The sequence below is a fragment of the Neophocaena asiaeorientalis genome, unplaced genomic scaffold, assembly GCF_003031525.2.
Source record: "Neophocaena asiaeorientalis asiaeorientalis breed wild unplaced genomic scaffold, Neophocaena_asiaeorientalis_V1.1 scaffold307, whole genome shotgun sequence".
In the NCBI taxonomy this organism is placed as follows: Eukaryota; Metazoa; Chordata; class Mammalia; order Artiodactyla; family Phocoenidae; genus Neophocaena; species Neophocaena asiaeorientalis.
Genome location: NW_020171817.1, coordinates 2,949,056 through 2,965,924, shown reverse-complemented (window position 1 = coordinate 2,965,924; position 16,869 = coordinate 2,949,056). Strand labels below are relative to the sequence as shown.

At 43.3% G+C, this 16,869-nt stretch overlaps 2 protein-coding genes across 14 annotated transcripts in view; one reads left to right on the top strand and one right to left on the bottom strand.

The window, feature by feature from the left end:
* Window positions 1-4,827, top strand: part of PRP4K (pre-mRNA processing factor kinase PRP4K) — a 39,148-nt gene extending 34,321 nt beyond the window's left edge. Inside the window, exons 15-18 of one of the 13 annotated variants that reach the window (XR_003002356.1) lie at window positions 233-2,133; window positions 2,391-2,462; window positions 2,913-2,957; window positions 4,642-4,827. Coding sequence is in view for 1 of the 13 variants with exons in the window: in XM_024738402.1 (XP_024594170.1) it covers window positions 233-436 (204 nt within the window). In the remaining 12 variants the exon portion in view is untranslated. Of the gene's footprint in view, window positions 1-232 lie in introns of all 13 variants that reach the window. The other 12 variants (XR_003002358.1, XR_003002357.1, XR_003002355.1 and 9 more) reach the window with 12 other exon arrangements.
* Window positions 4,828-8,792: 3,965 nt separating this feature from the next.
* FAM217A (family with sequence similarity 217 member A) lies at window positions 8,793-16,376 on the bottom strand. Its single transcript, XM_024738723.1, is given in 8 exon segments — window positions 8,793-9,409; window positions 9,411-10,355; window positions 12,682-12,749; window positions 12,847-12,921; window positions 13,559-13,572; window positions 13,741-13,825; window positions 15,872-16,044; window positions 16,352-16,376. Coding segments are annotated over 8 exon segments (1,653 nt in total). The 3' UTR covers window positions 8,793-9,141.
* Window positions 16,377-16,869: the final 493 nt, after the last annotated feature.

Below are 16,869 nucleotides of genomic sequence, written 5' to 3'. Positions count from 1 at the left end.
AGACCTCCATGCCTTTGTTCACACCCCATCCTGACCTTAATCACTTAACTAGGTTTTTGAATTCTCAGAATTCCTTTCTGTTGTCATTCTGATCTGTTCATAAAATTAAATTACAGAATGATGTTTAAACTATCATAGCTAACTTGGGGTTGACCCTTTCTCATTCAAGTTTTTTAGGTTATATATGTTTAGTAATTTATTTAGAGATACACATTTAAAAAATTATTTGTAGGAGAAAGTTACTGTCATGAGCACCATTAATCCAACTAAGGACCTGTTGGCTGACTTGATTGGGTGCCAGCGACTTCCTGAAGACCAACGTAAAAAAGTGCACCAGCTGAAGGACTTGTTGGACCAGATCCTAATGTTGGACCCAGCTAAACGGATTAGCATCAACCAGGCCCTACAGCATGCCTTCATCCAGGAGAAGATTTAAGCGAGATGAAGAAGCTCCAAGGGTTTGAGTAATTAAATACAAAGACTGAAGAAATTTCACAGCAGTTCATTAATGTATATAAACTTATAAATATTTCTCCTGCAAATTTGAGGAAGCATGATATATTTGAATTAACACCAAGGGTGATATTTCTTTTAGAAATGTTAGTTAATCTGTTCTGTGTCGTATGTGAAATTTCACTGTAGAAATGTTTCAGTTGCCAAGACTGCACAGAATTACGATGCTAATGTAAGTGGTTGCAGTTCACGTAAAAGACAAAAGCATCTGTTATAAAATGAGCAGTAATACTGGGTGGTTGATTTATTTTTAGCAAACTTGGCTTCGTTTTGGTCTCCAGGTAAAAAGGCCAGCGTAAATGCTGTTTATATTCACGTTTTCCTAGGTGTGTGTGTGCAGGCCACAGCAGCATGCCCTGGGTAGTCAGTGCCGAAGGGGCCTGTTCCTTCTTGAGCCTGCCTGCAGGGATGGCCTCCTCTTTTAAAGCAGGTTGTGTACAGCATTCAGTACACTGAAGGTAAGCTAAACCATCAACATCACTGGTGTTTTAAGATGTTATTTTATTGGAACAATTGACAAATGAGGGACATTAGCTTTGTGGCGGAATTCCCTGCATGTGTGATAACTGATCTCGTTTTATTTTTTGGCATTGCAACTGTGGCATAGTTACAATTTCTGTTCTGTTCATCACATTTGAAATTTGAAGAGTATGCGCTTGATGGATAGAGCGCCTTCAGTGTACTGTTTCTTATTAACTTTAATTTTTTTTAAATCAACTTGCTATAGACTTTATATACATTTTGTTTAAATACAGTTCCTAGTGACATAGAAACAATGCGTAGTTTTCATTTACTAATAACAAATGTTGAGGCCTGATTCTGGAAGTCCTCATATTTAAAAGTGAGATAGACAACATAATGAAGTTTTTAACTATTTGTATGTCATTTTGAAAGTGTACTGCTTTATGGTAAAAGTGTTTTTCGTTTGTTCATTGTTTTCATTATTTGTGATCATGTTGTCTTTCAATACAGGCATAAACCTTCCACTCTTGAACAAAGCAGCTGCTTTTTAAAAGCGGTAATTGCTTCTTTACCTTTTCTTCCTTTTGTAAGTGAAGCTTTCCTTTAAGGATGTGGCGTTAAGGTGTGTCTATTGCATAAACAGCTGACGCTCACTCCCTGTACAGTGAAGGTTGTTCTGCTGCGTGTGGCGGCGGGCCACGCAGATCTCTGTACGCTCTCAGTGTGCATCACTAGGTAATAAAGTCTTTTGTGAACAAGGCATTTGTAGCCATTTTTAAAAGTTGTTGTCTTCAGTGCTGGTAAGTCAGGTAAACGATGTAGAGTTAAAAGCAACCTTGCGTTTCTTCCTTTAAGTCTTTAACTGAAAGAATTATTTGTTAAAGGGGTAAACCTAGCCAGAAGGTTATCATTTTATTAATAACTAGGGTCCTAATTATTTCATCAAAAAATTCTACCAGTATTGTCAGCTTTCAGTGTAGTGAGGTAATTCCTGTAGGTTATGGGGTATAATTCAGGATTTAACTAATGTTTCTGCTATTTTCTCACTTTTCCTTCTGATGGTGCGGAAAGAGAAAAAGGAAAACGGGGCACAGGCCACTCACCGCCTTCTCCAAGGGGTCTGATTTGCTGAGACACCAGCTTCACCTTCCTAACAAGGTTATTTCTGACAGCATGTGTAGATAAACATTTAGCAACAATTTAAAACAAAATCATGTAAATCGGTTTGGTTTTGCAGCACGAAGAAATTAGTATTTTTTAACATGATAGCAGAGAATTTTCAGAAATGTATGTAATCTTTTCTGTTTGGGTGGTAAAATTAATGCTTGTCTCCCTGAGGAATGTGGAAAATCATCAGATTTTAGGGGTTTAAATAATATTTTTAAATTGTAAATGGGATTTTTTTATTCACCCAGGCACCTAATTACAACAAGCATGCACATTTTGGTGCATCCAAGAGTGGAAATCAGAGTAGCAGCATTCTTCTGGTGGGTTGTCCTCCATTTAAAGGCATGAAATGCACTACAGCCAGGAAGGTGATAGGTGATACGATAGGCCAGCTTTGACTCTGTACCCCCGTCTCCTCGTGGTTCAGACGTAAACTGACATAAACGCCAGGTGGTTCTCATCCTCAGGTGGCGACGCCTTGTAAACAAGGCGCCACAGGTGCAGCTTTCCTACCTGAATGAACGGGTGGTGACTTTCCCACCGCTGTTTACCTTGGTGACAGTGCTGCATGGTCAGGCCTCTCCCGGTCATTTTCACTCAGAATATTGATAGTTAGCGTCCGTATGTTTCTGGTGATTTTCATGGCTTCATTTTATATACTTATTTAAGTAAGTTAACTTCCACTTAGAGACAGTTCATCTTATGCCTTCAAAACTGTTGCGTGTTCTTTAAAAAACAAAGTTGCTTGTTACTTGTTCTTTGTGTTTTAGGTGCAGCTCAGTGGAAGATGATGACACCAGAAGACATGAGCTAAGGTTTCTGTCCTATAAAAGATTAAAAAAAAAAAGAATCCTCCATTTAATTTCTGTCTAGCTTTTTAGTTTTCAGCATTATGATTTGGGGTGCATTACTGTTGGGGGCTTAGAGCGGCGCCCCTGTGCTCATTGTAAAGTTTTCGCTTTATCACGCGTCCTGCCTCTCCCCCGCTTCCCCCCCCACCCCCAGGATGAGAATGGTGGTCAGATCTGGTGCTGTTGGCCGTGTGGGTGGTGAGGTTCCACATCACACGTGGTTGTCAAAATTGGTCCCTGAGGATAATTAGAAAGACAGTAGCCGGCGGAAGAGCCTCGGTCTGAAGGCAGCCGCCCCCGTGCGGTGCCACGTCTCCTTGGCTGGTGCAGATGGTCGGAAGGAGCCCGAGAGCGCTGCTCAGCGCCTGGGGCGCCCTCTTCTCCAGCTCACCCGCGGTGTCTGTGTTCAGCCGGTGCTCCGGGCGCGGTCTTGAAGTAGACCAGATACCCAGAGCACTGCCAGCGTTCCTTCCTAAGGGAGATGGCGAGGGCACGGTCCGTAGATCTTTGAAGTTCCCGAACTCAGCATTCCTTGATTTATCTACTTGAAAGGAGCCCTGTAAGCAGTGTCTGTCCACACACGCGTAATTGTATTGGAGTCTGTAATGTTCTGAGGCAGAGAGACGTGGAGCTCCGCAAGCCCTCTGCTAGGTGGGCCCAGGGCATGGACCGTCCTCTGCAGACGCGCGGTCAGCTGCTGTGTAGTTACTCTCACGAAGGTCTTGCTGTATTTCACTTTATGGCAAAAATGATGCCAAGTGATTGTGAGACTTCAGGGTCCAGAAGTCCTGGGACGTAACCCACAAAGATGGCATCGTTCTCTCTGTAGTTGGGGGGATAGTTGAGCGTACACATTTTAGACACCGTGCTTTGGGTAGACCTGTTCTCGAAGGTTATCATCAGAAATGAGGCTGCAATGTCAGGGTTTTTAAGGGAGTGTCTTGTCATAAATTTTAAGACCCTCCCAGCATTTGTATTCACCCTCACCTTCAAGTCCTTATTAATAGCGTCCTGTTTCTTGATTCCCCAGTGCCTGCTTCATTCCATTCTACTTTTTCTCAAAATAATTTTGTGTTTAAAAAAAACTGTTTTTTGCCATTATAATTACCACTTTCTTTTCCTGACTAAAACAAATACTCAGGACATTTTTACAGTCACAGTGTTTTGGGTATGTGGTGGAGGCAGTGAGGTGCAAAGTTCTCAGGTTTGTCCCTTTTTGCATTCTTCCCCCTCCCCTTCACCTGGACTTCTGTAGCTGGCCGGGGGAGAAGGAGAATCTCTGAAACGGGCATCCCGTGTCTTCAGATTTAGGCCGAGCAGTTGAGGGAATCCCCTTTTAAATGTCGAGATAGGAAAGAAGCCAGATATCACATGCGCAGTTACCTTGTGTCAGTTATCATGACATTGTCAGAAACTGGGCCTCACAAAATAAAGTGTTTTCTTTTTCATAGAATCCTAGTTCAGGCGTATATTTAACGTGAATTTTATCATTCTTTTCTGAGACGAAATGTCCTTATAGAAATGTTCACTACAAATTCATGTGTTTTACACGTCAACTCGTGTACACTAAATTGACTTTTAAAATGCGTTCCAGTTATTTTGATAGATATCATCATGGTATCTTTAATTTTTCTTCTCCTGTGTGTAGGGTAAGGGACTCTTCTTCTGAAGAATCTTTCCATTTAGTGATCAAGATATGGAAGCTCATCTCTGAAAATACTTGACATGTACCCTAATTATTCCCAGTGTCATTTGAATTGTAAGTTGCATTTCAGCAGCAATGTTCCCAGTTGACTTATTAGGAAAATGTAATAAAATGTGCCTCTTGTTACCATACTGCCTCCTGAGTTTTCATTGCTCGAGTTTGGTATCTTGCATTTAGCTTTAGGTCAGAAGCACTCTTTCTTACCTGATCTTCATAGATGTGCTTTGCGAAGTGTTTTGTGCTCAGATATGACTGGGAACTGCCACGTTAGGGAAAGTTGTCGGAAGACGTCCAGCAGGCTTTGTGAGTCTCACGCAGGGGAGGGTGGGGAGGAGGTCCCGCCGAGCGAGCGGACCCGCGCTCGGAGCCTGCAGCCCGGAGACAGCCTGCAAGCCGCGGAGCGCAGAACACACGCCAGAGGGTGCTGTGTTCTCGTTCCCGCCACACATGCTTGCTTCCCTTTTCCTAGGGAGAGAAACGATGCGTAACGGGATGACCCCTTCCCGTAATGACTTAAATCAGTCAGTTCATTGCAGGCAGGGAAGCCTGACGAGTATTGGACCCCTGTCCGCTTCTGCCCGTTCTTTATTTTCTCCTAAGGAACTGTCTTCAGCTTTAAACAGAACAGTGATGAAATGCTTAAGAGGAACAGGGAGGTCGTGTGAACCTTCAGCACACGCAAAACAGGACCGGAGGGCGGAGGGCAGAGGCCCAGACTGGCTTTGTAGAGCACGTCCGACCCAGCTGGAGCCCCTGCCAGCGGTGGCTGGCCAGGCCGTCTGGTCAGGTCGTGGTGGTTGGAGCGACGGGCTGAGTGGCAGCGGCTCTGGAGAGCCTTCGTGTCAAAGCCCCGGGCGTGTTTCCTGTTCGGCCTGGTACAAGACTAAGGGCTACGTAGTCATCTCTCCAAAGTGATGGGCAGGGGTCATGAGATCCTGTTTTTATTTAGGGGAAGTAGTATGCAGGGTGGATTTAGGTTGATGGCAACTTTCAGCACGGGCTTTCTTCTACGGATGAGAAACTCAGACTCTACCTCAGTTAAGACCCGGAAAGGAGCCAAGAAGAAGTGTCAGTGCCGGAGGCTAAACGTGGGATCCACGAGCAAGCCGGCAAGCCAGAGTTAACTAGAATTTCCTGAGCAGGATTACTTTGTACGTGTCTGTTGCAAACTTTGCCAAATGTTTCTGCAAAAACAGTGGTAGAAGTTGACTTCCAGCAGGTCTGGGAAGTAGCAAAATGTCTTGAATTTGTTGATAATTGTCCCCCCCCCCCCCCCCGTGGTGAGTTTTTCTCCTCACCGGTTTGCATCTGTTGCCTGTTTTCCCCCATCGTTGTACGCGGTGCCTCGTTCTGGGGCCTGGGTTTAAACGCCGGAAAGAGAATCCCAGCAACTCTGTTTTAACCAAGTGCTCCAGACATGTTACATAATTACTAGTCCCTTTGCCTCATAATTGAAGTCTTAGCAGTGCTGCTAACAGCGTTTACATAACTACATTTAGAGCCATTTGGGACTCTTAACTGAAAGCTACCTGGTAGGTGTTTCAGTTGTTACTTTCTTTTTATTTTATTTTTTTAGGTCCAATGGCACCCTAAATAAAACAGTCTGGTTATGTTCCCAATGAGGAATTTGCCATTACCTACCTCTAAGGCATCAAAGCCCAGAATCAGTGTTCCCGCACCCCTCACTCCAAGAGACGAAATCCTTCAGCGCGGCATTCTCGTGGAGCCCCCGGCAGACACTCCGCGCACGCCTCCTGCTTCCCGCCCTCCCCCACGCCCGGTCCCACTGCTGGTCTTTCCGGAAGCCAGGGTGTTATGTGCCTCACTCCATACCAGGTCCCCAGGGCCCGGCACGTGCCTCCCGAGAAGTGGGACGCTGACGGTCTATCGTGCGCTTGTCAATCCGGTGACAGTCCAGTGCCGGGGCAGCCCACCAACCGCTCTGCCCTCCTGCGCCCTTCCTACTCTCCCTGATGACGTGCCTGAGTTTGCCAGGCACTTCATTGACTTGATCTCACGTGATTATATGAGATAAAAGGTATCCTATCCTACTCGCTTTACAAATTGGGTAAGTGAAGAACAGAGAGGTTAGGGAATCTGCCTGGGGAGTTGGGGCTGTTAGCGGCGGCAGAGCCTGGGAGCCAGTGCTCGAAGCTGCTTTGCGAACGTCACAGCCCTCTGTGACGGGTGAAGTCCACTCCAGTCAAACGCCTTAAAGGATGTCTACCACCTGCCAAGCAGTGACCGGGCTGCAGCAGTGGACAAAATGCATGCCCCTTCCTGAAGGGTTTACAAGGAAAAACTAGCTCATTCCAGCTCTACAGGTGAGGGGCTAAAAATCGAAACACGTAAAGAAAGAAGAAAATGAGAATGGATACAAAGGGCTGGTACGTAAGGTTCAGGACTCAGAATTGTAGGCAGGAGTAAAGAGAGCTGGTGGAGGAAACGAGGAAGGTCATTGCAGGTTGGAACTGAGTGAAAGTACAAGTCCATGTCTGTATTACAGTCTGTGAATGGGATGTTACGCCATTTGGCTAAAGACACTAATTCTATGGGATTTAGGTAAAAGTCTATTATAATAAGGGATCCTGAACAACTAAGTTTATTTGTTACTGCTGTTGATGAGGTTCCAGAACGTTCTTTGAAATTAACCTAAAAGCTAAGCATACTCTGAGCCCTGCCTCTAAATACTATTTGAGCCTTGTTCTTTTCCTGACGATAGAATAGAGGAAACAAGCTACCTCTTGTTGCAAACAAGTTGCCTCTTCGACATTTATTTCAATTGTCCCTTCAATCATCTCACCCATCCCTAACCCGAATATTCCATCTAATTTAGGGGGATGATACACAGAAGCTTAATACTGACTGCCTTAGTGCCGGGGAGGAGTTTGGGGGTGGGAAGAAGCCTTTCCCTTTTGGTAATGTTTGAGGTTTTAATCATGTGTGTGTGTGTTTTAATGTTAAATGAAAACTAATTTGAACTCACTCACCATCCACCGAAACCAAAGCCCACTACCCCCCAAAGTATCCAAACTCTGATCCACGCGTGTCACACCGGGTTTTCCCCTTTACAGTGTTTTTCAAATATGTTGTTCCAAGAACCACCTGCAATAGGATCACCTGGGATGCCTTCTTCTGCAGAGTGGATCCCTGGGCCCGACTCCCAAAGATTCTGTTTCCGTAGGCCTCCGGGAGAAACCAGGACTCTCCTTTTTTGTTTCCCTGACTCTTAAGTACAGTGAAGTGTCATAGTTTCCCTTTCTCACCGGTTAATGAGGTAAGTAAGCTCTGGCTGTCTGAGCTTTATCTAACCAAGGTTAACACTTCCAGCAACAAAGAGCCTTGGGGGAAAATCCCATGAACTGAGAGATTTGGGCTGCTCTGTGGACAGTGGCCTTCTCCCATTTTTCTTCAATATCCTAAAACAATTGAGATCTGAGGGAAGCGGGTTGTTTCAAGCCTGAACCTGTAGCTAGGCCCCAAAGAGAAATGATCTTGCTTTCCTGTATATGACAAAGGGCCTGGGGAAGGGAAAGTTTCTAAGGATTCATGGGAGGACCTAGAGGATCTTGTATGTTAATTTAACAAAATAGCAACTTCTTTAGCTTTTAATGGCCAAGCAAATACCCAAAGTTTAGGTCAAAATGACAGACAAAGGAGATTTGTCGAGATGGGAAGGGAAAGAAGCAAAGGGTACCAGTGGAGGAAAAAAAAAATCACTGAGAGAGACAAATACTACATGATGTTACTTATATGTGGAATCTTAAAAAATGACGCAAACGAACTTATTTGCAAAACATAAACAGACTCGCAGACACAGAAAACAAATTTATGGTTTACCAAAGGGGAAGGGATAAATTAGGAGTTTGGGATTAACAGATACACACTACTAGATACAAAACAGATACACAACAAAGACCTAATGTATAGCACAGGGAACTATATTCAATATCTTGTAATAATGGAAAAGAATCTGAAAAAATATATACATATATATGTATAACTGAGTCACTTTCCTGTGTACCTGAGACTAACACAACACGGTAAATCAACTCTACTTCAATTCAAAAAAGAAGAAAAATCACTGACTCTCATGATTGTTTAATAGAACAGAATAAAAGAATAATTGTACCAGCGATAAATCTATCAGCCATTTATTGATGATGGAATCACACTGGGAAACAAGAACCACCCTGAACAGAACGGTTTTCCAAGTGAAACATTCCTTTGAAACATAACATGTAAGAGACTCAAATACGTCATCAGGGAAGCCCTTGGTTTATATGTAGACATCTCAGCTGCGACTGTCCCAAGTTCCACTCCACAGCACATTCAGGAATTGTGTGTGTGTGTGTGTAATACCTGTACCTCGGGATGAGGAACCATATTTTTGCCAGGCTTCTTGGAATAGACCTGCTCACGTTGAGATGCAGGAAAGAAAAGTTATTTTTGGTCGATGGGTGAGCACTTATCCTTAGCTATCAACGAAGGTGATTAACAGTTTAGCTTCTGAATACAGAATGGTCTGTTCAGTACCATGTCTTTTCGGTAAAGTTTCTTTCTGGTCCTTGGTGGTGCCTTAATTTCTTCCCTCTGATTTTCAGGAAAAGACAGAGGTGTAGGTGAAACTGGTGGAGGAGACTTTGGTGGCAGACATCTGGTGGAGACCATTTTAACCAGCACCCGAGCTGTCTCGGCAGGAGCAGGCTTGGCTGAGTTCTCGGCACGGGTTTAAAATGGAGACCTTGGGGTTCTTAAAGTCGTCGTAAGCTGCAATCACCTGTTTTGTGGTGGGTGAGGTTTTCAGAGCTGGTCTAGAATTCCACTTGTACTTCCCAGCACGGCTGCAATTCCACTTGGAAGCATTGTATTCAAGCTTGCAAGAACCAGAATTGGTTTTCCTTTCCTCGTGACTTTTCTCTACACAAGTTGTCTGAAGACCCACGGAGTCGGAAGGTTTGGGCTGTCTCATTCTGGGTATGGTTTTGGAGGAAGAGGGCTGTTCGGTGGCTAAGGGAGCACGGAAGGAGGTCTGCAGTCTCGGCCGTTCTCTTTGAATAGTCATGCGCTGCAATCTCTTTAAGTCCCGTAAACGAGCTGCCAAATGTTCCAGAGAGCTGTCTAGAGGCTCTGTTGTCATTTTCCAATTTTCAGATTTTGAGATGGCTAATTTGTGCAAGTCCAGGGTATTGAAAGGAGGGGGAAGGAAATCAGGATATGGAAATACTTCACTTGGTTCTTCTGTGAAAGAGTCTTCAACATTTTCTATTGTTTCTGGCTTTAGGTTCAGGTCCATCTTTTTAAAATAGCTGAGTAAAGTATCATTTGCTTTTTCATTTTCTGATAGATCACTTTCATCTGTTAAATTTTCTTCCACACTGCTGTTTCCATACTTCAGATTCCAATTTGGCGCAGTTAAAAGTTCGCCACTGTTGTTTCCTAGAGTTGAGCATAAATTAATATGAGGCTCATTTCTGTCCTTAAAAAAGTGTCCATCAGCATAAGGCCAGCAGTGACTTAATGGTGTCTGCAGGGCAGGGTAGGAGCCAACTGGCTTGTCCACTGAAGCACTTGTTAGTGAGTGGTTCACAGCGAAGAGCCTTATGTGATTACTGGTCACATTACAGCCAGTTTCCACTGAAGGTTTTTTGAAATCCCTTAAAAAATGATTTATTTAATGAATGGTTGGTTGCCTAGAATTAAAATGCTATTAAAATGATGATGAATAAGAAACCCTATCGAAGACTAGCTAATGTTTGGTTCCCAATGGCATATGTGTATCTATCTGTAACAGAAACATGTTAATTTTCAAACATGCTCTAATTATATACAGCTATATACATTTTTTAAAGTACAGATTAAAACAGTAATTGGGCATCCCTTTGTACATGCACAGGTGACTAGATCATTATACCTACAAATGGCTAACTGGCTATGAATGGCCACTAGGCTGAAAGTGTCTAATTACAGCTATTTGCCTATGATATATTGTACGTTCAACTACGATGCCTGAAAAGGAGGCTATCCAACTCAAATTGAAATTATAGTGAAATGCTTATTTACCCAGAATTAGATAAAAGGAAACTCTCAAAGAATGTAGTTAGGTTACTTAAGAAGGGCTTCTACTTTAGCCACTGTGGTTTTTTAAAACGTATTCTAACAACAAAGGAAGCAAAACAATGTCTATCAAACAAAAATTATCCCAGATAGAGTCTATTGTAATGTTCATCTTTTATTTTAGGATCAAATGAACACTGCAAGAAAGCCCGGCCACAGAATACTGAGTTTACAGTTAGTGCTTACTAGAAATACTGCCACGGAAAGATCTGATGCGTTAATTGACATATTTATAGCCCCATTATCTTCCTGCTGCTTTTAAAGCCAATTTACACTAAAGACAACAAAGCAGTCTTGAAGGATTTTGAAAAGTACAGAAAATAATACAAAAATTTTTACTTAGCTAATAAATACTCCAGCTTTACTGACTTGCCTCTGAAAAATCACAGGAAAATCACCTTATATCTATAACTGATAACAGACACAATCCATGTAGTACAGTTAAAAACAAAAAAAGCATGGCATCTGGATGCGGAAGACCTAAGCTTGAACCGCTTTGCCACCAAGGGGCAAAATGGAAATTAGAATACCCACCCTGGAGGTGGTCTATTATATGAATGTACTTTGCAAATTGTTAAACACTAAATGAAAGCTATGGTGACTTTTATTCTTTCCTTGTTGACAGCATATTGAGGAGAAACATCTCAGTAGTAAAGTGTCTCACTGACCCCAAGCTTCCAACTCTGCACCATCACCAGGCCTCCCCAGTATCAATCACGAACACCCACCAAACGCGTGATTCTGTTTCGTCCTCACGACAGCCCCATGAGGTCGGCAGTTTCATTCTCTACCTTTGACAGATGAGAGAACTGAGGCCCAGACTGGCTGAGATCGCTCATCTCATAGGTGGTGGAGCTGGGATTAAACCCTGGCATTGGGTCCCACGTTCACGTCTCCAACCCCTGCGCTCTGCCGACTCATTTACGTCCTCTCACGTCACCTGACCTCTTCCTTTGAGTTCCTTCTCTTAAAGCAGGCTTCCTCCCCCCATCACCTCCCGCATCCCCAGGACATGAGTCACTACAATCCCCTTCGCGCCTCTTGGTTCTCCCCTCAATGTTAGCGCTAGGTGAGCTGTGTCCCGAGCCACACAGGGGAGAATCCTCAGCCGAAGAGCCAGCGGCTGTCAAGGGACCCAACCACACAGTTGTTAAAACTGTGTCGACAAAAGAGAGGAACGCAACTCAGCATCCCCTTTAAATAATACGCTATGTAAAAGCAACACCCAGCGGTGCTCGATACATGTTAATTTCGGCGGTGCTCGATACATGTTAATTTCCCAATTACAGTAACCTTCATTTTGAAGAAGGCTTCTAGCTGGTTCTCACGCACACCAAAGTTTAAGAAGCAAAAAGTAAGAATTCAAATCCCAGGAAGGGACTGAAGCAGGGAAGGGGGTGTGAGAGCATGAACCAAGCCTTCACATTCTGGTTCAACCATCTGGTACCTGTCACCTGCTTCCATGTCCTCACCCGTAAAACAGGGACAATGACAACAGCACCTCCCTTGCAGGACTGTCCTGAGGGTTAAATGAGTTAATATGCGTAAGGAACGAAAATCATTCCTGGCACGTGAATTATTACTTTCCTATTACGGTTCCTTTTCACTCGAACGGGAAGTCCAAACTCTCTCCATCTAGACCCTCCCGGTAAAGGCCCAGTCACCTCTTCACCACATACTGTGCTGTCTGCCAGCCATGTCCTATCTTAGGGAGCGTCGCTATAACTTCCGCTATAACTACTTGCACACAATACTTTTTTTCTTCTGTTTGTTTTTTGGCCTCGTACTTCAGCTGAGCAGTTAACTCATCTGTACTTAGATTTATTTCAGTAATTTAGGGGTTTACAAACATAAATATTCTCTCACCTGTTCTCCGTGGCACTTCCTTTGTTGAGAGGATAACTCCATAACTGGAATACCCCTTGTTTACTATTCTAAGAACAGGAAAACCATGGACAACATTTTAGTCAGTAACTGCATGTCTTTTTTTAAAAAAATAATACTTTCAGAGTGTGATGAATAAAACCCTACCTGTGTTCTTTTGGGAGCAGGCTCTGACAAAGTAAGTTCCAGCATGAGTTGCTCTACTGGAATTTCCAAATGGTTCTATAAAGCAGCAGAAGACTTTTAAACACATGACATCTCTGTTCCCGACTCTTGTTCTAAGAATGTACAGTTCTTGTTCTAACCAAGCAATATATAGTAAAGTCCTATAATACTCCCTCATATCCATATAAACGGTTTTTACTGACCTCAGTAGGAATTAGTATAATCTGTTTATAAACATCAACTAAACAGTGTTAACTAATAAGCCTTGACTATCATTAAGATTGTCTTTATTTTATTAAGTTAACTGTTTCATTTTTGATCAAAAAAAGTAAATGAAAGATTCATTTTTTTTCACTACTTCAAAACAAAATATAACCATTTCGGCTGCTTCAAGATATCTTAAGGGCTGAGACCACTTCCCTTTTGGCAGTGACTGGAAAGCATTATCTTCACTACAATGTTAATTTCCATTTATAACACTGTTATGTTGAAGAAAAGTAATATAGTAAGATATTTAATGCCCAATTTGCAGCCTTGTAAAATAGTAAATAAGGGCTTTGACTTGTTTGAAGAACTCTATAGAAATAAAATTTTAAAGTTTAACTTTGAGGAAAGAAATTTTATTTAAGGAGCATACATGGTAATGTTAAAATAATGTTTTGTGAATTACTTAAAACCAAATACCTATCCTTACCTTGTTCATTTTGTCTGAAAGAATGTGTATGAAAAAAAAGACAATTAATAGGTACATAAAACTGGTGATATTCAAAACGAGCCCCCCTTTAATATGAGTCGTTGTTCATATTATAAATTAGAATATAAATTTTCATATATTTATAAGTATAAATATAAATAGACACATCGAGGATTTCTTACCACCCGTGGCACCATCCCTTCCAGGTGGGAGGTTTTTATTTTCAGGAATGGGTACTTCTGTATCCAAATTCCAGTGAGATAAGTTCTAAAACAATATTTGTTTTAGGATAAACTTAATGTAAGAAAAATTTAAAAGCTCAAATACATAATTGTACAAGTCCCTTGGTTAAAATATAACAAAAGGCACAAAGTTCCATGACCGGCCCCCTCCCTCCTGTAAAGGACACTCAGCATTTGTGAGGAGTAGGCAATGTCCTCATCAAACTATCGTCAGCTGGATAACACCTCTTAGGAAATGAAAGGCTTTTATAAGAATTTATGATTTCATTCACATTTTGTTAAAATGACGGCACACCAGTTTTCAAAACTTGTGATTTAAAAAATATGTTAAAATGTCCAGTCCACAATGGCACAGTCACCAGATTCTATACATCTGAGTACCAGATCTGAAAGAGTATAAAAATCTTTCCGTCAACCGAACAAGATTCTCACATACTCAACACTGACCAGCCCACCTCTCATTCTAGACTCCAGATGCTGAGAGACACTTAGGAAATACTTTTTAAGGCAAAAAATGAATAAGGATAGGTACAATATCTATTGAGGGTTTATGTTCCAGACACTGTGCTGAGTGGTATGCGGGAGAAGCGTGGGGTGTGTGCAGGACAGGGATGTGATCATTTATCCTGGAAAGGGAAAGTGAAGAGGTGAGCAGTTAATTTTAAAAAGTGATCTTTGAGGGATGAACTCTTTTTTTTTTTAAATCTCAAATGAGAAAATCCTTTGCAAACCAAACTCCAAGCAGGTAGTACTAGGTATTATCTCTGCACTAAGGAGAAACAGGGACAAATAAGCTTAAGTACAGGATGAGGATTTAATTGATCCACAGGGAAGTTATCTCTCGACAGGAAGGAGGGTTGAACATGGGAATGTGGGCTGCAGATTATCTTTCTCTGGAGGTTTTCATGAAAAATAAAATTAATAAAATTCTCTGCTCTCTGAGATAACATGCATTGGATCTAGTCTCTGCATGAGAATCACCAGGGGAGCTCTTTAAAAATAACAGTTGAAGAAAATGGCACAGATTCTGATTCAGTAAGATGAGGCCAGATATTTGTATTTTTAAAGCCTCCTGACAGATTCTCAAGCTTCTCTCAGCTCTGTAATCCTGGTTCCCTAAGGTACAAAATAACCTGTGAGAGAAATAGCCTTACCTTAACATGATAAAGGGGAGGTGATGAAAACCATGCTGGTGAGGTCAAAGAATAAAAGTAACCAAATTCGTCAGCCAGTAAGGAAGGCTGTCAGTAGTCCATGAAGTCAGCCAGACTGCAAACTGCCTACAGGGTGGGCATTGGTTCTACTATTTGATATCCACCTGCCTTACCAATATTTTTCACAAAACACGTGTGAGAAAATTTAAAAGGTGAGCACTGCCCGACGGTTCAAGGTGGCATGTTTCACCAAATCCAACTGCAATTAGAAATGCTTGGAGGACTTCCCTGGTGGCGCAGTGATTAAGAATCCACCTGCTAATGCAGGGGACACGGGTTCGAGCCCTGGGCCGGGAAGATCCCACATGCCGCGGAGCAACTAAGCCCATGTGCCACAACTACTGAACCCGTATGCCACAACTACTGAGCCCGTGTGCCACAACTGCTGAAGCCTGAGCGCCTAGAGCCCGTGCTCCGCAACAAGAGAAGCCACCGCAATGAGAAGCCCGCGCACCGCAACGAAGAGCAGCCCCCGCTCGCCATAACTAGAGAAAGCCCGCGCGCAGCAACGAAGACCCAACGCAGCCAAAAATAAATAAATCAATCAATAAATTAATTTTTTTAAAAAAGAGAAATGTTTGGAGATTTACAAAGAAGCTGGTTAGCTTTTCCTTCGTTAAAAGACAAAAATTTTCAGGGAACTCTACTCAACACTCAGTAATAACATAAATGGGAAAAGAATTTGAAAAAGAATAGATGTTTATGTATAACTGAATCACTTTGCTGAAACTAACCTGAAACGAACACAACATTGTTAACCAACTATACTCCAATATAGGATAAAATTTTAAAATAAAAATAAAAGAAAAATTTCCATTCGGTATCCCCCGACGCTGCTTCCTGGGCAGCTGCCGTACCTCTCGGGAGACGGACGCGCGCAGCCTGGGGCCGCTGTCCTCACCATTTCTTCCCCCCGTCCCGCTTCTCTGTTTCCTCACAATCTTGCACAGGTGTGGGACAGGCACGCTGAGGGTACTGCACGAGGCTGATTTCAAAGAGCGCGTGAACTTGGGCTCCGCATCCAAAGGAGCTCAGGAGAAAGCCTGGAACGCGGGAGAGAGGGCGTGGGGTGAAGCGGGGTAGCAACAGGAAATTAACTGGAAGCCAGAGGCGATCAGACAAAAACGGGGGCACAGAAAAAGCAAGGCGGGAGCTCTAAATGACGGAAGAGGAGGAAGTGAAGGTCTGAAGTGAGAAGGGAGATACTTTCAGACAGGACGATAAAACACAAATTAGCAAAAGTATGGTGAATTATCTGGAATTAAAACACAGGGTCATGAACTCTGCTTTTAATGATTTAAGCCAGGTGCTCCGTTTGAAAGCAGGATTAACCTTACACACGGGCACAGCCGACACTCCCATATGCCTCAGAGGTACCAAAAGGCCCGCTCCTGTTTAAGGCATCAGTCTCCGAGAACCACAGGGTCATAAAACAAGTGAAGCAATCTTTAAGGCGGTGCTTAAACGGATTAAGGCATTGCTTAGGGCATGGGTGTCTGCAAAAAGCCACAAACTGAAGCCACCGCAGTACTCAGTGTCTTTCCAGTCGTTTACAACTGTTTGTCCCCTAGAGGAAGGGTGGGTCCTGAAGACGCAGAGAACGCAGCTCAGGGATGCTTGCTCTGCATCAGTAAGAACCGATCCACCTGCGCTACGCCCGGGCGTAAGGACCGGGAGGGAGGCGCGCGCGGGCGCTGGAGATCCGGCGCCGCGGGGTGTGCGGGGTGAGTGCGCGGCCCGGCCTCTGTGACGCTGGAGATCCGGCGCCGCGGGGTGTGCGGGGTGAGTGCGCGGCCCGGCCTCTGTGACGGGGACCCGGGGCGGGGCCGGGGGGTGGGCGTCCGGCAGGTGCGGG